The sequence below is a fragment of the Hetaerina americana genome, unplaced genomic scaffold (genome assembly GCF_022747635.1).
Source record: "Hetaerina americana unplaced genomic scaffold, ioHetAmer1.1.p SCAF_9, whole genome shotgun sequence".
NCBI classification, from domain to species: domain Eukaryota; kingdom Metazoa; phylum Arthropoda; class Insecta; order Odonata; family Calopterygidae; genus Hetaerina; species Hetaerina americana.
The window spans coordinates 50439269-50461387 of NW_027287538.1; the positions used below are offsets into that span (position 1 = coordinate 50439269).

Below are 22119 nucleotides of genomic sequence, written 5' to 3' on the forward strand. Positions count from 1 at the left end.
AACTGCTATAAAACTTTATAAACCCTATTTTTCATTGATCAAAATAGCCAAATAATACCGAGCACATTAAGTAATTCTTTATATAGAATATTTAGTAAATGTGATGTTTTCACGGTTCAATCCTACCTTATTATTCATAATTACCACCACGAAAATGATCAAGAATACTCTCAAGAGTTTTGAATAAAATCTTAATCCTGAGTACACAAAACAAGGCGAAGAATATCCAAAGCCAGCTTACCATAATAATTGACCCTAATAAATATGTGTTCTAATATGTTCAAGCTGGATCCCATTTTCAAACAGAATATTATGGCGACATGTGTATGTATGTGTAGGAGTTTTGTTGATTGACACTTGAGAGACATGGCCATACCGTGAAAACATGGCAGTCACAAATGGAGCACTCACTTTGACGAGAGTTTCACATAACTCAATGAAGTGTTCATAGACACGGGCATGCAACATGGGGTCTTTTAAGGCATTAACATCTCCGAGAGCACCAAGCATTCGCCTCCACAGCACAACTGCAACGTCGGGGAGCCAGCCCCGAACAGTGCCCCCACCCATCACAGAATGGCGGCCTGAGTCAACACCAGGCCAACTGCCCCCTCCAACTCCTGAAACAGCACTGAGAGATCCATCCGGCAGATCTGAGAGAAGAAAAAATAGTGGCAAGGTGTTAACAATAGCACTTCAAGCACCGAACTATGCCTCTCTCAACCCTCTAAACCACTACTTTATGATGAATTTACCCCTGCAACACGATTATCATCAACCGGCAACATTGATTCAGAAATTATGTGTACAAACCAGTATCTATCATCTGTAGGGCTACGTTAAAAGAGCAGTCTTACCGACAAAAGATACATTTCAATAAAAATTTCATGAACAGAAAAAAAATGAAAAGAAATAAGAGCCATATGCTGCACTTCTCAGTTTTGAAACTTAATTAAGTTTTTCAGACTGAAAATCATAACTCTCCACTGCAAAATAAAGATTTAATAAGTATGTATACACTTGGAGAATATAGGAGGCATTTCACATTCCAAAACTACCAAAATGTTAAGAAATAGTATTTGTGTAACAGAGACTTTTACATAAACTACTTCACACATGGGAGGAGAAATGCATGCTGTATGAAAAGAAATATGACATGATTGGCTGATTTATAAAATAGACCACATTCCTGTCATGTGAACTTTCTTATGACAGAAACTGCCAACAGATGGAAATGCATACACATTTAAAACTCTTAATTTACCAGCTGGCATGGAGTATTTGGTGATGAAAATTCCAACAATTTTAGGGGAATGAACTTATTTATATCATGCCATCAGACACAACAACACTTGCACATGAAATTGCATCAAGATATAGTACACATGTCATTGAACATGCAGGTGTGAACCTGTAGGACAGAGATGCTTTATTAAACATTTACAGCTAAGACTGCAGAGAAAATGACCTTTTTGCCCATCAGTGGATGAGGATAATAACTTTCTCATAATTCTTCATGAGCATGCCCCTTTCTTTATCCCCACTTTCAATTAAAGATGCATTTGGAAGGTAAGACTACAGCATTTGAGTCAATTCATTATCAATAAGCTTATATAGTAAGAGCTGAGGACAAAACAAAAGCTAGAAGATGTGAGCACCTGGAGCTCTGGCTGGGAATCAGAACTTCCTGTATTATTGAGACAAGTAGAAGACATTTTAAATGTTAATTACTGAGATTTTCCATTCCTTATGGAAAAAAGTAAAATACATAAATATTGAAACATCAGCAAATTTCTGCTTTAAGACAACATTTTTAGACAATCTCATTCATCAATAGCATTACGTTTGCCTCTTATTCATTAAAAGATTCCATCTTCTCACAAATAAGGCTTAAATCTGACAATCAGAATTCACAGCAGTGACAATTTGACAGTACTTGTAAGATACTATGTATTTACATAGGTATTCATCATTTTCCAAACACTATAACTGATTTTTCAAATCTTAAGGCCATCACCCTGGCATATACTATCTACATTATTACTTAAAACCAGTGTCTATCCATTGCAGTAATATGCTAGTCCATGAGCATTACCTTTTGGAGGAAAATTTGCGCAGAACCGCAAAATTTTAGTTGCTATAATGCTTTTAATAAGTGGAAATTCTCACTAACTTCAGAGAAAATAAGACCTAGGAATAGTTTTGCAAACAGTAGATTCCATATAGCTAAAATATCAAAACAAACTTCTATGGGATGGGAATCCACATAGATATACCTAACCTAACTTCAGTGATTTGGAAAAGAATATAGCTAGTTATTATACACTAGATCATGGGGATTGGCACATTTAGCTCAAGATAAAATAAACCTTTTTATTCTGCTGTTGCTATGTGCTTGTGCGGCAAGGGTTTGAAATGTCTCTCGATGCAAAAATTTTATTAAAATTTTTAAAAGTCAATAAAGCTAAATTCATCACACATTTACTTTTCAAGAATTATGCAGTTTGTTGAAGAAAAAGGTTCATGATAATTGTGTGCCTTATAAAAAGATGATTCAATACCAGGATAAATAGATTTACGCATAAATAGTGGCTTTAACACTATTGAATATCACCACCACATACATCGTGATCAGTCACCTCTGATTCTATGATGACACTCGATAAAAGAGAAAACCGAAGCTTAGAAATGACAGTCTAAATATAATAACATTGCTGACCTCCAGTGCCACACTGGTAATTTTGGATCATTAAACAATGCAAATTAAAAATGAACAATTAGCACACAGAATGGGCAAATGACATGTTTGAACCTGATATTCTGTTATCAATATCCATGGTGAATTCAATGTTTCACAGTATAGTGGCCAAACTGAATATAAGGGGAATACAATGGGAAAATAAGCATTTCTTACGTACTTAGGATTATTCAAAATGTAGCCATATTTGAAAGAGGAAAAATTCACGAATGGGAATGCCAATGTTCTAGAGAGATGCTCACCTGTACTTGTGTTGTCAGCTCCAATAACGTCAATCTGCATTGGAGAATCTTTAATTGAGTTGCTTTCAACCCCACTAGAGGGTGAAGGTGATGGTGATCTTGTAGGGCCTTCTGATTCACAACATCTTAATGGAATTCCAGCTGAAAGGTAATGGTAAACAGATAAATATTAAACAATAGTTTTTAACACATTTATAATACCTCAAATATTTCTAAGTACGTATACTAAACAAATTTTCATTTCCTAATTTCCCACAGCATAATTTTATGAGGTAAAAGTAGTAGTGGTGGTATTAGTAGTGGTTTTATTTATTTGTAAGCAAAATACACCTGCATGGAGTCATCAAGAGGGAAACACAAAAAAGGTATACTACAGAAAATAGAACTACATATTTAAGTACACATGAAATACTATAAACGAGGTGTGTTAAAAAAGTAAGGTAACTTTATATTTTTATGAAAAATATTTATTCTTCAATATTCAAGTTGTTCCCTTCAAAGTAACCCCCCCCAGATATAATACACTTTTACCAATGCTTTTTCCAATTCTCGAAGCAATTCTGATGAGCACTTTTTGGTATAGCCTTGAGCTCTTCCAGCGATGCAGTCTTTATCTCCTCAATCGTTGCAAATCTCTATCCTTTCGGAGGTCTCTTCAGTTTTGAGATCAAGAAAAAGTTGCAAGGGGCAAAATCCATTGAATATGGTGGCTGAGGCATAATTGCGACATTGTTTTGGCCAAAAAATCAAGCTCATGCAACCCTTCTTCTGGTCAAAATTCAGCAGTTTCTGAACAAACTTTGTTGACACACATTTCATGCCCAAAACATCCGGAAAAATTGCATTGTACGAGTCAACCGATAAGTCAACATCCTCAGCAACTTCTTTAATAGTGTTTCGATGATTTTTTAAAACAATTTTCATCACAGCTTCAATGTTTTCATCTGTTGTTGACATGCTGGGGCGTCCAGAGCGAGGTTTATCATTGGCATCTTCTTGGCCATCTTGGAAGAGCTTGCATCACTTAAAAACATTTTTTTTACTCTAAGCAGACTCACTGTCTGCCAATGCCAACATTTCAAGTGTTTTGGTGCACCTAATTCCATTTCTTACGCACAATTTGATGCAAATTCTTTGATTCATTTTCTTATAGCAGAAAATCGTCGAGCACAAAACACGTCTAACTGTTGTATCTGTTGATAGCAAACTATATAGGCAATATTTTTGAAACTGTAAACAAATGTTTGGGACATCTGTACAAAAAAAACAAAACAAAAAGATCTAAAATTGAATGTATGTTGCCCGCGACATTTGAAAAGTCACCTTACTTTTTGAACACACCTCATATATAATAAATAAAATACAATATACAGATTTGAAGACAAAAACAAAGTTATTACATGTTATTTTCCATATATTCAATAACATAGTAGAACAAGTTTCTTTGTAGAATATCATTTACACATAGTTTGAATTTCCTATGCTCCAGGCATTTAATTTCAGATGGCAGTTATTTGAAGAGTTATCATCCTTCCTTTGTGATGCTATTCAGACTTTTAAAGTTCTGCGGCTGTTTAGAAGCTGTTTCAATGGATAATTTCACATGATATTTTGTTGTAATAATGGAAATCTGATTTTTGAAAGATGGAATTATATTTTTTGTGCACAAGGTCACTGTTTCTATCATATTAATGCATGCTACTGGCAAAATTTTGAATTCGGAATATATCAATTTAGTGGGAGTTCTTAATGGAACCTGTTTTATTACATTAAAAATTCTTCTCTGCATCTTGAACACTTTTTCACATGAATTGAGGGTCCCAAAAGTGGAATCCTGTAGGTAATCACCAAATGGCATAGTACTAACAGCACCGAGATAATTAAAATACAAAAGAATGCTATATAAATAAATCTTCAGAGTTTTTTAAATTCCACCAGAAACAGGAGTTAGTCAGGAATTAAGAGAGGAAATACACAAGATACTATTATTTCACTAACATGATAGCTTATGAGAACTCAATAGCATTGCCCATGTCAATGAAATGGGACATAAGACTTCGGATTGAAGGTTAAGATGATTATTCTCTTAGCATCCATCAAGCATATTTAATTATTTATTCTGCAAAAACAAAAACTTATGCAATAATGATGTGATCAAATGCTCTTGTTCCATAAACAAATGACAAGGACACATGCCTTCTTGCCCAGGTAACAGGTAAAAATAACTGAGAAAAAGGAGAAATAGGTGCCAGGTAATAATTTCCATAATAAGCACTTAAAAATGTGCCCATTTTAAGAAGTTCTATGAGAGGGTGCAGCACAAAGTCATTTTACACTAAACTTAATCTATGACTGAATTGATGGAACTGGTGCATCTCCTAGGATTTGGGCCAATGAATGAAATGAGATGGCTTAAGGATTGAATGAAGGCCAAACCCTCACAATGAGCTTTCAATAACTCAAAAAGTAAGGCAACAAGTCTAAGTTGAAGTCAACTGAATAGCATTACACCACAAAAATTAAGCAAAACCATGCTCATGTATAATTCCTCTGCAAAATTATATGATCACATAATAACATACCAAGATTAGATAATATTAATATTGAAGGAAGCATGACTTACCTCTAGGCCTTAGAAAAGAATTCAATGATTGTGACCTCCTTAACAGTGGGTGAGCTGTTCTGAATGTGTAGTCACTCTCGGAGGAAGGAGGATATGATAACATACGGGCAACCTCCCTTTCAACGGATGATGGAAGAACTACAAGAAAATAATGATCATAACCATTAACACACCTGATATTTCCTTTTTAACTACTCCAATGGTAGTACTATGCATTACATTCTTTAAATTTGCATAATAAATTAGAACAAAAATAATTAAATAAACACAAAAGTATGATAAAAATGAACTAAAAATCTTAGGTCCAGAGTTTTTACAATGATGTTACTGCCATGTTATGAATATTATGATAGTTTTTAAATGGATATTTTATCATTGGTAGTCACCCTGACGGCTGATTTTAGATTAATATCCACTGAGAGTTTGAAACGAAAGTGAATTTAGGCAGTTTAGAAAAGATTTTTACGTTACATTTTCATCAATGTGTGTAATAATTATTTCAATTTTTTTTTCAATCTCACTTAACTCAATTCTAAAGAGGAAAAAATGTTGGGTGGAAAATGCCTTTGAGTGTCATATATATTAGGCTGAGGGCATCAAAACCAGGAATCATTGAAAACTGCAGAGTATTCACCTGGTACACTTGGAAGTGCGGACGGAGAAGGCCTTGACCTGCTTGAGGAACTGTGTGAGTTGTGCAGCGATGTGAGCTCCCCCTCACTCAAACTTCTTGAACGCAGTGATGGGTGCTGAGCACTGGATGGTTTGTGGCGATAGCACCGACTGGGATGAGGGCTGCTTCCGCCACCTCCATGCGCTCCCCCTCCAACGCTGTCACTCCTTGTCGTTGAGTGGCCAAAGGAATGACAACCGGAGCCGCTACCACTTCGTGCCCTGGGGCTCTCCTGTATGAGGGATGGAGGGCTCCCATCTGCTCGGGGAAGAGATGGGATATGAAGGTTCAAAATCTGACAATCCTCTTTATTAGAAAAAGGTGACACAACACCTAAGAAAAACATTACTCAAGCATTATTGAAGGATCGTTTGCATGTGCTGAAAGCTGTATTTCGAGTTAGTTCTTTTCCATTGACTACTATTTCTATTCACAAGTAGAGCCAACCCTCTTATTATTCATTGATAACAATAAGAGTTTGAATGCAGTAGAGCAGAGATTATCCGAGGTTAACCAATCGATAAATTATCTACTGATCCTCACAATAGGCATTCCCTATCCTCCTATCCACTTGCTCCTTCCCCTCTTGCCCCAATGTAAATGGGTAAGACATTTAGAACCAGTTTCATAATGTCTCATTAAATCCATTTGTTTCAATAACAACTGTGGAAGTTAACTTAATAGCTTGCAGGAAGTCTGACTGTAGATTATCAACAAGACTGATTTTATAAACAATTAAAACTACTCATTAATGAATGTGAATATTCTAACCACAGTAAAACTGTCCTTCAGTTTTTGAACAATTTCACAGTTTTGAACTTTTGCAGCACTCAAAAATTGAGTTTTCACTTTAGCTGGATGTTAGTTTTAACCTTTTGTTTAACGAGACATTATAACCAGTGGCCTTAATCAATTGTAAAATTTTTTTCATCTGCGGTCGAGTACTTTATCCATGTAAGCAAAAAATTTCACCATGACGAGTCTTCTAAACCACTGCTCTTTGTTAGTATGACCTGCCATGCACATGGTTTTATGACAAATTATCTTATGCTTGTGTTTTTCAGAAAGATTAAAAAAAAGAAAGGACTCAATTTCCAATTTTGCCATAAAACTTATTTGTTAAACAATGACTCTATATGCATTACATAATCATGATTCAATGAATAAAGGTGTAGATGGAAACCATCTACACTAAATAAAACACACTTCACTACATGCAAGGCATATAATATGCCCGTGAAAATTTGACCATATTAGCCCAGAACTTTTATATTACCAATAATCTATTGAATCTAATTATATGCAGCCACCTTACACTCAATTAACATGAAAAGTTGGCGCTCTAATATGCTTTTGATATTATTGATTGGTGTTTTGTGATAGTAGATAAGAATTTGTTGAAATGATGCACACTTAGTTCAAGTAATCCGACTTATACTTTTATCCTAGTGCATACATGTGATCATATGTGAACCAATAATTAAAATTGAATAGGGCATTCATACATTGGCAAAACAACATGTTTTCACTTCAAGCAATGCACTGAAGTTAAATATGTGAAAAATCTCTAGGAAATGTTGAAAATAAATCAACATTAATAAAAGTTTTCTAATACAATAATATACAAATGTTAACCAAAACAATTCCAAATAATTTAAATCCATGACAAATTAAATAGATTAATCTCAATAATATCTCATTAGAAGTTTCGTGAAGGTTGAAGGAATAATGTATGAACATAACCCAAATCATAACTAAAAATGTTTTTGCATCTGGCCTTAGATATTCCAAAATTCCATCAACTTTTTTCTCACTTTTAAGCTAATTCACTTTGGAAATATTGGTCTTTGGCTCATAACTACAGAAATCACTTACAAGTATCTTCATAAAGTACAGAATAAAAGCAACAGTGTATTTCTAATCATAATAAAACTATGTAAAAACTTGAAACGTGAAATTTATTTTTCAAAAGTGAAAGGCCTTATTTTGAAGAATAAGCGATGCAGATATAGATCATGATCATCAGATATAGATAATAATCTAATACACTATTTCTGATGATACTAAACCTTGACTTGTGGGCAAAGAGAAGCAGAGGGTAAATTTATTAGCAAATCAAGATCACAGTAAATATTTGTGTTTTTTACTTAAGAAGAAATGTACCACATCCAATGAATTCAGATGGATTTTATAAAGTGTCTGATCTTTAAAACTGGTACGCAACCATGTGGATGAATACAAAACTAACCACTAGTACGGGGAAATGATGCGAAAACAATTTATAACTAGAATTGTAAGCATTGATTCTTGGGAACATGCAATAGGCACTGTATTAATTATCTGTATGTGAAGTTTGAATGTTCCCAGTTTGGAAGCATCTACAGCTTCAGTCAGGGTTTCTTTCTCTTCATCTCCCAGCTAACTTTTCATTTAATTCCTCATTTCTTCATCTACCTATTAGCTCGTAAAGAACTGCATGAGTTCAAACCCCAATGAGTTTTAGATTCATTTTTTTTTCAATTGTAATAAGGGTTTTGCAAAACATTTTCTCAAGCTTTGTAAAACATGTAATTAAAAAGGCTTTATAGGAGGCACACATCAGTCAATTTCAGGGAAATCAGCTAAAAATTTAAATAGCTTTTATAAGTATTGGAAAATATAATTATTTCATTAAAATAAATGCACAAGTCATCTCAGCTAGTTCTTAGGAAAAGAATTCAAACATTAGAAAAATCACCACAGTTACTGTAAAATATTTTAAATTACATTTTCCTCTTTCCTTGAAACTCCTTTCCTAAAACTTAAGAAAATCAAAGTCTGTTACCCGGGAAGGAGTCTTCTGGAATAGGTCCTTCTTCCCCTAACCGCCGTGTGCCGGCCACACCATGATTGTAAGATGCAGATGCTGGAGCAGCGGCAGAGGCAACCTCCGTGGAACTTCTTCTCCGTCGCTGCCTCCCAGTACCAGAATTGACACCATCGCCACCCATCCCCATCCACCTTGACCCCAAACCACCTCCCCCGTCCCCACCACGCCTCTTCTTTGCCTTCTGCTCTGTCAGTCGATCTAACGGAAGGTCTGTGAGGTCCAATCCATAGACATGCCTGGCCAGGACTCGAGTGAGAGTCTCCAGCGTTTTCTACAGAATACACACAAGGAATTTTCATGAGAGAAGATGTCTCAGGGGCCAAAGCATTTGGAGACATTTTGCATATTGTATATCTTCCTCGCTACCAAATAGTTTTATGATTAAAAGGGGTATTCCAACATATCATAAATCGTCATCAAATACAATGACTGTGATTTGAAATGTTCACTATGATTACCAAATGATCTCAGATAAGTCTGAAGTACATCCAATCTGAGAATGGGAGTAGCAAGCTGATTAGCCCAGAGAGTTTATTGACATGGATTTAACATACTGATCCTTAGGTATCAACCCCAAAGCTAGGTGCGCCCACTGCAAGAGTTAGCAGGATGATTTTGTTTTCATAGAGTTTCCAATTGTAATAACATACCTGTTCACATAGTTGCTACTTCTATTTTCAACAATAACTGAGATTTTGACATTTTGATGGCACGACCGCCATCATCAGAATCATATGATTCTGATAATGGTGGCCATGCCGTCGAAATGTTATAACTAAATATGTGAGTGTCCTTTCTACTTGTATATACGTACAATAATGCAAACAATGCAATCCTAATTACTTTTTCACACATGAATCTTGATGGATTGGTTTCATTGATACAACAACCAAAGTTGGAGTTAAAAACTTAAACATAGAAATATACTACAAACTATTCTTTTATGTAATGTTTCTAACGAATTAGGTCTTAGAAAATTTAGCATACACTTTTAATGCAAGGCCACTAATACTAAAAATACATAATAAATTACAGTGGAACCTCGTAATACAAGCAAAATCCATTCTGCAGTCTTTCTCATAAAGCAAAACACTCATTCAGTAAAACAACTTTTTGCATAAATATTACTGTTAAATACGATAATGCGTTCTATGCAAAAAAAATAAATTATGCACAAGGTTTATTCAAAGAATATTACGTATAGATTGTTGAGGATCATGGATTACGTTGACCTTTCTTTTCTCACAGAATGAAGCAACCAGGAATGCAAACTTGAATTGTAAAAGTAAAAAAGAATCAAAATAAATTGTTAATTATCCATGATATGTACCTAATTCATCTTTACTATAAAGCTGTCTGGAGACATTTGTTTTCGCTGACACTTCAAAATTTGGTAAAAGTGTGACTCAGAATGGTCGTTAAAAAAATTTACGGCATGTATCACCACAGCCTTATTAGGGTGATGCCTCATATTCATAGAACGATGCAAAAGTTTCCCATGACCTACACATCTCATTTAGCCTGCTGTTTTGGACTTTACACTAAATGATGGCTGGTGGACTTTCTAAATGGTAAACAAGCAGGGGTTTGATTTTCAAATTGCCCCTTACAATTGTGCAAAATAGCAGCGTGCGACAGCCTTTCATAACCTTGTGGCCTGGTAATGCATTTTATTCTACTGTTATGTACACAAATACAGGTCTGCTTTGCCATCTACTTCCCGAAGAGGACTGTCTCTTCACAATTAAAAACATGCTGAGGCAGGTAACCCTTAGAATCTACAAGGTTTTTCAAGTCACCAATGAAATTCTCTGCTGCTCTCAACTAAGAGCTTGTTGCTTCACTATGCACTATGTCTCATTATGCCATAGATGATGGTTCTTCTACTTAACTTCTTGAACCACGCACAGCTCCCCTTAAATACTTGTTTGGCCATTGATGATCCTGGCATCTTATTAACAAGACAAGAGAAAATCACTTTCTTCTTCTCACAAATTGACACTCGTTAATGGTGTCGCATTGCATTTGTTTTTCATTTATGCATATGAGAATCAACCTTTCAACATCGTTGAGAATACATAACCATTGCGTAGATAGTCTTGTCACTCTATCTGAAGCATCTAGCTCCTTAGTCTTGTCCATGTTCAAGAAGAAAAGGCCAATCGTTGAAGTTGACCGATTGTTTTATGTGCATACTAGATCAGCCATGCTCACATCTTGTTCACAATTTTCAATGATTTTACTTTTCATTTCTACTGTTATTATTTATTTATATTCTCTCATGGCTTTGTTCTTATGGATTTTTCTTCGGGGTCAGTTTTAAAACTATGCACAAAAGCATCACTAATAATATGTTTGAACACAAGTATGGAAAAATGTGTGCTTACTAGGGACATTAAGATGCCAGCAGAATGAGTGCTAGAGACAAACTGTAGTAGCAGGCACGCAATGAATCCAGGAATTCCCCTCTCCTCGTCATTCATTTTGCAAAAAGTTGCTCCTTAAGATTGTTTTTGGGAACAATGATTTTGCTCGTAATGTGAATTACTCACTGTGTGAGTTGTTTGTTAAGCAAGGTTCCACTGTTTTCATTTCTGTGACATTTTCCATCCACCACTAAGAGATTAATTGTTACATTAACATCCTAATTGCTTGGTTAAATTCTATTCACACCTTGTAAACACTAAAACAAAGCCCCACTGATAATCAAATTATTTATAAGTTTTATAACCCCCATTAGAGTTATCCTAAGCTGGTTTTCTTAAATGAATAAATCCAACTTACAGCCCATTCTCTCACAAGTTCCTCCCACTGGTTGAGAGATGAAAGAACATGTAGAAACCGGTCCCACAGATCAGCAGATATCACCACATTCAAATTTGCCTTGATCCAGGTAACTATTAAAGTCTGTCGAAAGAAAAAAAAACAGATGCTGATATGGCTCCTTAAACTTTCAAAGCACTTTCTAAATTGCGGTGCAACAGAATCTAAACTGCCTGAGATAAAATGGAAAAAAAATATTATCCCAGTTTATATACACACTGGATAATAAGGCTAGTTACTACTAAAGAAATACGCTAATATTATATTTTATATGCAGGACAGTTTTTGTTGCCTAGAGCCTTTGCCAGAACTTAATACTGTAGTAATTTATGGCTGAAAATTAACAGTCAGAATGTTCAAACAGGTGCTATTTTTCCAAATTTTGACTAATTAATTTTACTAATTAACTTGTAAGAAAAAAAGTTATTTTTGGATATACTAAAAAATGATCTAAATCATCAATGAGTTTCCATTCTATTTTTCATCAGAACAAATGTGATGATTTGGTTTAAATTGGTTTTTATTTGGTTGGTTTGGTTCACTATCCTCATCCCAATTATTCATTAGATATTTCAGTTGACTTCCAGCATTCCATGATGCCATTATTTTTAAAAGACACACAGAAAATGTCATCCACTGGTTCATTAATGTTATCATTACTGTACCTTGGTTCTAAACTTTTTTCCAAAGAAATAAGCTGAGAAGCATCATTTACCTGAAATATTGCAGGAGCAAGTTTTCCGCCGAGAGTTTCTTCTTTGTGTGACGGCGGAGTTTTGCTCAGGATGAGCGAGGTTATTTGGAGAAGGACTAGAAGGAGCTGCTCCCTGAAATGCAATGATTTAGAAATTTTACAAGAAAAAATTAAGGTTTAGCAATATTCTACTCGAACTTTGATACATGAGCTTAAAGGTTCAGGGATTTGTAATTTTGATTCCTAAAAAATCTAAATTAAAGAACTGAATTTGAGACAGTAAACAAATACTGAATGCGATATTTGGAAAAGTTATTATAAATTTTAATCATAAAAGGTAGTATATACATTAAAAAAGTGGTTAAACTCAATTTTCAACAGTTATGAGCATTTCGAGCAAAAGAAAATTGAGTAATTCACCCCACTGAGATAGCTTTAAAAATCTAGAAAGACATAACTAACTACTATGTTATACAAATCTGTATTATTTGATGAACACAAAATATATCAAAATGTTGCAATGCCATATTTTGAGGAAGAAGACTGAATGGTTCTCAAAATTGTATCAATAACTTCGGCAGTTAATACACAAAACATTTTGGCATGAATATTTTATCATTTTGGTTTGATCTACCCCCTATCCCCTTGGTTGTGGGATAATTTTTCCTTATTTTTCAGCCGACCAATCCAGTGATTTGAAGAGCAAAAAAAATTACAGGGATACCCAAACAATCCCCAGGTTTGCCAAACACTAAAAACAAATTCAAGTATATGTTAGGTTTCAAAATATGATAGGATCATGATGCGTGGCTTCAAACACTTACCCTACAAAAGCAAAAGAAAATTCACTGATTTATTCTGACAGAATTATTTTGTAGGCTTATTTCATAATTTCTTTCTTAATATTGTTGATTTTTACAAATTTAAAATTTAATAAAAACTTATAATTATTTAACACTATATCATACTTTATGATAAAAATGACTAATATGATTATTATATGTTATGTTATTTATTTGGCGGCCAGAATAGTCATTTGTTGGGTGGGTAATGTTCCTACCTGCTAACCTAAAAATCAAAGGTTTTAGAACCACCTCAGGCCCGGATGTAGTGATAACTCACATGGTTTGGCCCTTAGGACACTTGATGACATGTCAGGAATGGCTTATTAGGATTCCAGGGGGAGATGGGTCACTAGATATGGCAGGACAGCAAAAAATATGAAAATATTGATTTTCCTACAGTGATTCTTTTCCACTAACCATGTTGCTGACTCCATTCGTGTATGCATGACCATATAACGATAGATGTTGAGAACTCTCTTGCAAATATCCACTTGTTCTTCGAGCAGTAAAGGGTAATCGGGGCTGACTTCTAATAGGAATACATTGGCAGCATGTGTCACGAACACTTGGAGAACACACTGAAAGAGAGTTTTTGATGAAAAAAATGCAATCAAAAACATAAATGAGCTAAGAATGTAACAGATACATTTTTAAAATCTAGTTTGGTAAATGGAAAAGTTAAAACACGCTTGCTTAAATGCTAAAATACAAAAAAAATTCTTTAGGCAAAGCATTGTGTACACAGTTTGGCAATATAAGTGAACATCAAGTGCATTAAAACTAGGGAGAGGCAAAATCCACTTTTACTGAGTCCAAACCTCATATGACAATTCCAAAATACAGTATTGAAATCCTCAACCTCTCATATATTAATTTCCACTGCATAGGCAAACTATTATTAGTTTAGTCATTAACTTAACATCAGAAGAGATTAACTTCAGATTTATATTTGAAATAAATCTATAACCAATTTCTAAATTTTTAATTTATAAACAATTTCATAGAGAAAAAACGTCCAAAATATTAGTTTTTCTATTAACATACTACAAATCAAACATTTCCAAGAAATGATGGATAATCTATAGCCAAACTAATGTCATGTTCCTGATTTCAACATAATGCAGCCAATTGGTAGATTGCTATAAAAATATACAGTTTCAGAAAAATGTACAATAAATCACCATTAATAGTTACCAGTTTATACACCATACCTATAATGTAAAATTCATGCAGTTGATGGTATCACTATCTCAAAATTCATAGGTATTAGCTAATAAGAGTAATAGGAAATAGCTGTAAGGATATAATTTACAACAGTAATAACAAGTTTCCATCATCATTTATTTGTTCAAGCAAAAATGATGGAAAATAAACAATTTATTAGTAGGGCAATTTTAAGTTATATAGATAATCTCAACTCAAGCAATTAGCAAGAATAATTTCAAATCAATACACCAAATAAAATGAGACTGTTACATTAAACACACCTGAGAACCAGCACGGATAGATATATTTTCTTCCAATGGATCACTACTGGAATGTAGAACAGTGATGCTAGGCTGCTGTTCCTAAAATAAAACAATATTTAACTCATCATGGCACAAAGGCTTTCTTAGGGGTGGGATAGATGCAAAATTTGATGAAATATAAATCTTAAATTTTTCTAAATCCTTTTAATTTTATATTTAATTTAGTATTTCTATTTCTACTTTATGATTCTAGTATTTGAGTTGTAATCAAATAAAATTTTATAATATTGAGAAACTATCAATAACTTTAAATGAATAAGTCTGCTAGATTTGTAGATGATCAAACAATTGTTAGTCAGAAAACCAAGAGGTAGGATTTACAGGAGCAATTCAAGAGGTATGGGATGAAGATAAACCATAAGAAGACCACAGTCATGAGATATGAGAACTGTCCACAAAGTAACCTCCATTTTAGGATAGCGTGAGAATCAATGGAGGGAGCCGAATGGTAACTGTATTGACACACACAGTAGGTCAGTATGGCTCGAGCTGCAGTGGTTGTAAGGTCGTGCCACTTGTCATTTGTTTACAATAGAGAGTCAAAATGAACAATACCATTGAAATTCCAGCCATATGTGAAATTCGTTGAGAGACAAGGTTTTTACTGATAAAAATATTCAAAACTGCTGACATTGATTGGGAAAAGTCTTTCTCTGTACAGACCAAATGAGATGATTGACAATAAATGTACATCAGGGTTGTTTGTTTAAGAGTGAACATAAATTTCCATGATGATGACAGATGTTGCCGCCCGTTTGTGGTGAACAATGAATTGCACCTGAAACATGACGAAAAGTTTGCGCTAACTGGTGCTTATCAATATCTGAAATCTTATGAAAGTTTTCCATGAATTTCTACGACTGTTGCAGCTTCAAGATGCCATCATTGGTTGGCTGCAACACCAGAAAATTGATGAAAAGTTTGTGAAAACCGTATTTTACAATATCTGAAATATTTAGAAAGTTTTCCACAGATCCTATTGGTTCTTTGCACAGAAACACGACTGAAAATTAAGACTAGTACATAATCGATGGTTTCAGGCGTTATTTTATGGAATCGGTTCATTCTTAAGCGGATAAAATAATAATACTTTGTAATTCCACAGATTTAGCAGTAGCATTTTACAGTAAATCTGTGGAATTACAAAGTATTATTATTTTATCCGCTTAAGAAGACTAGTACATGTTTTGTGCTCCCCTCGACAAGGAATTTCAATATGCCGCCATTGGTTGGCTGCGATCTCAGGCGGCAGAATTTTATGCTTAAGGAATCTGAAAACTAGTTCAAGGATAAGACAAATGTTTAAATCTGTTTGGCAAATATATATAAAAATAGTAGAGAGGTAATTTTGATATGAAAATAAAAAATTTTCTGTATCTATACCAGTGTATTTTTACAGCATAATGGAGGTTATTTTCTGGACAGCCCGACAGCCTGATCGTATTTGAGAATTAGGAAAGCAAAGGTAAACGTTAAAGTTGAAGGGAATGAAACAGGGTAAGTGGGGAAATTCACATATTTGGGCAGTCTTAAGAGTACTTGAGAAATTTGAAGGATTGCATTAGCAAAGGAAGAATTAACCAGAAGCAGAGAGTTGATGACAAATATATTGAATAAAGAAAAGATCAATAAAGACTTTAATATTGAGTGTTGTTCGGACCCAAGGAAAAAGGATGAGTGTATATGAGAGGCTTCTGAGATATGGATGTAGCAAAGAATAAAGAAAATACGTTGAACAGATAAGAACACTAATGATAAAATTTTAAATATGATGGGCAAAGATAGGAAGCTGCCTTTTCTCCTGATGCAAATTAGCATATAAGTAATAAAAAGAAAAAGCATTTAAAATTACAATTATACTAATGCCAACAGGTATAAAATTATTGCTCACTTGTTTTCACTTTTGCTAACTGCTCATCAGGCATTCTTCATGCATGATGAAGATTCTAACAATAAATATGTGAAAGTATAATTAATCACTAACTGCTCAACAGTGTATAGCTTATTGATTATGTACACCGAGATTCTTCCCAGCCAGATATGCACATGGGAAAATATTAATACATTGTAATTAACTTCTAAGTAAAAAAGTAATAAATTGAATTTTAAATGGAAAACAAATTTTAAAACATTAAATAATGAGTATTTTCATAAAAAATATAATTCCCAAATATGCTTCACTTTTCCTCACTTTTTTCAAACCAAAGGAATGATTAACTAATACGTCATTTTTTTCAAAATGTACTACACATAAATCAGTCAATTCTATTCATATTCTACCTATTTTAAAAATAGGTTTTGGCAGGTCCTAATGATTAATTAATCCTAAGTATTGTGGGAACTTCCTATTACCTTCTTCATTTCTTGGTAACTTCTGCCAGTCTCTATCCTGCATAAAAAACGTTTCCTCTTCTTTCCTATACCCCACTTACCCAATTTTCACCCTCCTATCCTAGGCGTTCAGCATACCACTACCTTACAATATTTTATCCACCTACTTTTTCAGTCTTTTTTGGATTCCTCCAGTAACTTCCACTCTTCACCACACAATTTAAAACATCGGCCCTAGTCTTCCTCTCTGTCTCTGCTCTCAGCTGTCACCCTCTCTGCACTCATATCTTAAAAGTCTCCATAATCTAGGCTCATCCTCTTGTCTCAAAAACCAGGTCTCATATCCATAAATAATTTCACTTTGCATTAAAGTCTTTGCTTATTTTTTCTTCATATCTTAAATCATTGTACTTATCCCCAATTCTCTTCTTCTGGCAAATGCCTCTTTTGTTGATGAAATTTTTCTCCTAATGCCCCTATTATAATGCCCTTTTTCATCTAAAATACTGCCAAAATTTAGGAACTACTCCACCAGCTCTAGTTTATTCCCTCCTACTTTAATATTTAACTTCACTTTCTTACTTCTTGAGAATCTCATTACTTTTGTTTTCTTGTAGTTTATTCTCATCCCATACATCTCATGATTCCTGTACAGGACAAAATAGTAACTACAATTCATTGGCTGTCTGACTCACTATTGCTTGATCATCTTCAAACCTAACAGGCTTAATCATCCCGCCGCATACTTTTATTCCCATCCACAGCCCTTCTCAAAGCTTCCCTTAACATTTTCTCAGCATATAGGTTAAGAAGTACCGCCAATACCAGGCAACCTCTCTCCCACTCCCATACCAATCACTGACAATCCCAATTCTCCCACTGCTACCCTTATCTGTGCTATTTGATGTATTATTTTTCATTATATTGAGTCTTAAATTTATATTATCATAATTTGTAATGTCAATGAAATTTCTAAAAAAATGTGAACTGCCTATCATAGGTTGTTGTTTTTTGGGGAGCGACTGATAGCTAAGGTCATTTTTACCAAGAGGGATGGATGGCAAAGGAAGGGTGGGGAGAAACCTGGCATCGGCATTAGCCTACTCCTGTCAAAAGGTGCCAAGGGGTCCGCAGTTTAACATCCCATATGACGGACATCGTACTCAATCAAAGTGCTCTCCACAAAGCACCTCATGTAGGGATCGGGATATATATTACACTGAAAAAATATGCCACCTCTGGGTTTTGAACCCGGGCCCTCATGGTGGGAAGCCTGCACGTTAGCCACCACACCATCTCGATCTCCCTATCCTAGGTTAATGTGGAACCTGCCTCACTGAGCAAAATATTTGGGCACCAATGATACAGTGTACACAACATAGACACTTGGGGTAGTAACCATACTAAAAAGAAAGACTCATACTTTTCCACAGATTTTATTATACGGTACAATGCGTTTCACCGACTTGCGGCATCATCAGGTACAAATTTGCAACCTGATCATGGCAGATTTGTACCTGATGATGCCACAAGTCGGTGAAACACGTTGTACCGTATAATAAAATCTGTGGAAAAGTACAAGTCTTTCTTTTTAGTATGGATATTAAATACTTCCACGAAGTGAAGCCTGAAACAATAGAATATATTGGGGTAGTAAAATTTTTGAAACCCTGATTCCACAACCCTGATTCCACGCCATGCACGGAAATAAAGCAAAAGAAAGCAAACAATACCTGGTTTGCATTTTCCGATGATGATGATGAGCCAGAAATACCTGACTCTTCCTTGTGCCCATCAGTTGGTTCCAGCATAAAAAGAGGCACCTCAGCAACCTTAAAGAAACAGCCACTTAGGAATTTCAAAATTCTCCACATTAGCATAATTTACTTAGCTAAGGCCAGGTTTTATAAGGTCTCATTTAACTGAAGGTTAACTTTAACCTCTAGTTAAGGCCAAGACTCAGTTTTATGACCTTTGGTTAAGCTCACTATCAACTATTAAACAGTTCAATAACTCACAGACGATGTAACTTATAGTTACAATTTTTGCATTCACTAATAAGCAATCTTATTTGCATATAAAATGAGATTTGTCAGACCTTATGGTAATGTCCACATTAACTGATGATTGAATTTAACGAGACATTATAAAACCAGTCCTCAATTTCAATAATCATGACTTTCTCTAACATACTGTAAAATCAACTGCATCATAATTCATTCAACATGAAGTATGCATCCATATCTTTTCTCTACTTACATTCATCTGTATCCAATCTTTGTACACTGCAATGGCTCTCCTGATTGCAGGCGAATGTGTGAAGTTAAGAAGGAAAGCCTGGCGGTAAATTTCATGAACAAAATCAACATTTTTCCTGTTCCCATATAGCACCTGCCTCACTATTCGTGCACCAACAGCACTAGGCTCTGCCACACTGGAAAGAAAATAAATACAAAAAGATAATTAAAAAAAGTCACCTTCATCCTTGATGATTGGCAGAACAGTGAGATCTGTGAGTATTTAGATGTGACCTCACCCATCTTCTTGATAGGTTCTGGTCACATTTGCTATCTTGCTATGTTCCGGTCAATTCTTTTCCTAGGTTTCAAAGTTGCTCATGACAATGATAGGGTTTTGTAGCAGTAATATGCATTGTTCCCTTACTTCATCTAATTGTCAGGGTTTCTTTTTAATTGCTAGCTTTTGCTCTGTGATGAATATTATTTTCAATGATATTCAATGATGCACGCGATGAGATTTTCAAAAGGTACGGTCTAATATGCATTCAATATTTTCAGATCTTCCAAGTAAAAAAGAATTAGGAGTGTATCATCAATAATAAACCAATTATTTCGATTTTATTTTTTTCCTGCAAATCGAATTTGCATTCCAGAAAGGTTCATTTTGCAATTGAAGAAAATTGAAGATGATTTACAATCCTAAACAATTTTCTTTGAATTAACCTTGAACATAATTTATTTTTTGGAATGCAACATATTAACATATTTTGCAATATTTTTTATTGAAAAATTGTTTCACTAAACAAGCATTTCACTTAAAGTGAGAAAGATTCTGAAATGACTTATGCTCGTTGTGTGAGGTTCTACTGCAATAGTAATTAAATAATGATGTTTTGGCTGGTTTCATCTGGTAGTGGCTATACTTATTTTATCTTATAATTAATACACCACGTATGATGACAAGTTGAATACTATAAATACTCCATCCTTTATATACTCATCTTGGACTTTAGCTAAAAGATTTGAGTATCCACAAGAAACAAACTTCAATATTTTAACACTGCACAAACAAGTCATACTGCTTATCTGTGCTTTAGAATTGCTCATTAAGAAGCTGCAGGTTCACTGCAGCTTTAGTATACTATGAATACTCATAATTGAATATCAGTCTTTGAGACTCTCAACCATTTTGATAGCTGTTCAATACACACTTCCACACACCTAAAAATTATATATAAGAGGTTAAAAAACATCATTGGAGCATTGATCATGCTAAACAGATAATATCCATTTGATGAAAGTTTGTCAAAAGGATAGAGGAAATTCACATAACATACATCAGGCAAATGAAGACCATAATTTTTTTCTTTAAATGGCATGATTTTCCTCTATGAATGCTCATTCTGAAGAGGTTTGAAAAATTTTTATCCCAGTGTTTAAAGTTTCAGAATGTATTAATCTATTTTAATTTTTATAAATGGCTTAAAAAACATAGAATAACTCAATAAGCCTTTTTATTTTATTTTTAACGCGCTAGAGTAGAAAATTGCATTGAACCGTAAAAATTTTACCTTCACATCACAATTAAATAGTTGGTTTACATTCCTAAGATGAGTCAGGTACCTTGCTTGCTGCAAATGACCATCAATGATAAGCCTGTTTCCAAGTCGGGTGGATGTATCCAAGGATGCATTGTTCGTTGGAGCTTCATGAGGAGGACTGTTGCCAGCTTGAGGCCCTGAACCAACCTGACTAACACTAACCCGCCTCAGCTCAGTGTCCGGGGAGTGGTCTGTATCCTCTCCTGGTGTGTTACTGGAAAGGAAGACACTCACTTGTTAATTACATCCAGGAACAACTCATGTGGGATAAATGATGGCATTTTATTTGGCTGAGACCATGCATGAGTATAATAATGGGCCACTGAAAATTTGTAGATACAGTGTATTGATACGAGCCTCCGATAAATTATTTGTCATGTCGCCTTCAGATGTGGATTTAACTTCACACATAAAATAGAGGTTTGCAAAAAGACCAACATTTTTCATTGCAATCTGAGTCTATGATTTTTTAGCACTGCAGATCAGCCGCGGGTGATGCTTGCGAAGTACCCATGTTTGGCATTAGATGGTAGTGGTGATGAAAACATTATGGGTTAGTTGCATTTTATTCAGTTCTGGTATGGTTCATTTCCAAAATTGATTCTCAGTACCAGTTCCAATGCTTCTCATGAATGGATAGGTATAGATTGGAAGTTCTCAACATTTTACGTGCCTAGGTTGCTGTGAGTGATGCTGACGACTTTTCCTGAAAAATACCAGCTTATCCTTATTTACATACTGCTATATCAATTCTGCTATAATTTTTTCTTTCATTTTAAATGGTCCTTTTAATTTCAATTACCATTGCAATAATCACTGCAACTCTATGCAGTTTGCATGATGAGGAAGCTTTTCACAATGGAAATTTTCACAACTGATTAGTATAAAAGC

General features: G+C 34.5%; 1 protein-coding gene across 1 annotated transcript in view; it reads right to left on the minus strand.

Moving 5' to 3' along the window:
- Positions 1–22119, minus strand: part of LOC139699070 (probable Rho GTPase-activating protein CG5521) — a 75840-nt gene that overhangs the window by 34783 nt on the left and 18938 nt on the right. Inside the window, exons 9-20 of the mRNA XM_071598071.1 lie at positions 21251–21442; positions 19647–19821; positions 19121–19219; positions 15015–15095; positions 13945–14105; positions 12704–12815; positions 11950–12072; positions 9121–9436; positions 6258–6554; positions 5624–5761; positions 3001–3141; positions 412–653 (exon numbers count right to left, since the gene is read on the minus strand). Of these exons, the coding sequence (XP_071454172.1) occupies positions 412–653; positions 3001–3141; positions 5624–5761; positions 6258–6554; positions 9121–9436; positions 11950–12072; positions 12704–12815; positions 13945–14105; positions 15015–15095; positions 19121–19219; positions 19647–19821; positions 21251–21442 (2077 nt within the window). The remainder of the gene's footprint in view (positions 1–411; positions 654–3000; positions 3142–5623; positions 5762–6257; positions 6555–9120; positions 9437–11949; positions 12073–12703; positions 12816–13944; positions 14106–15014; positions 15096–19120; positions 19220–19646; positions 19822–21250; positions 21443–22119) is intronic.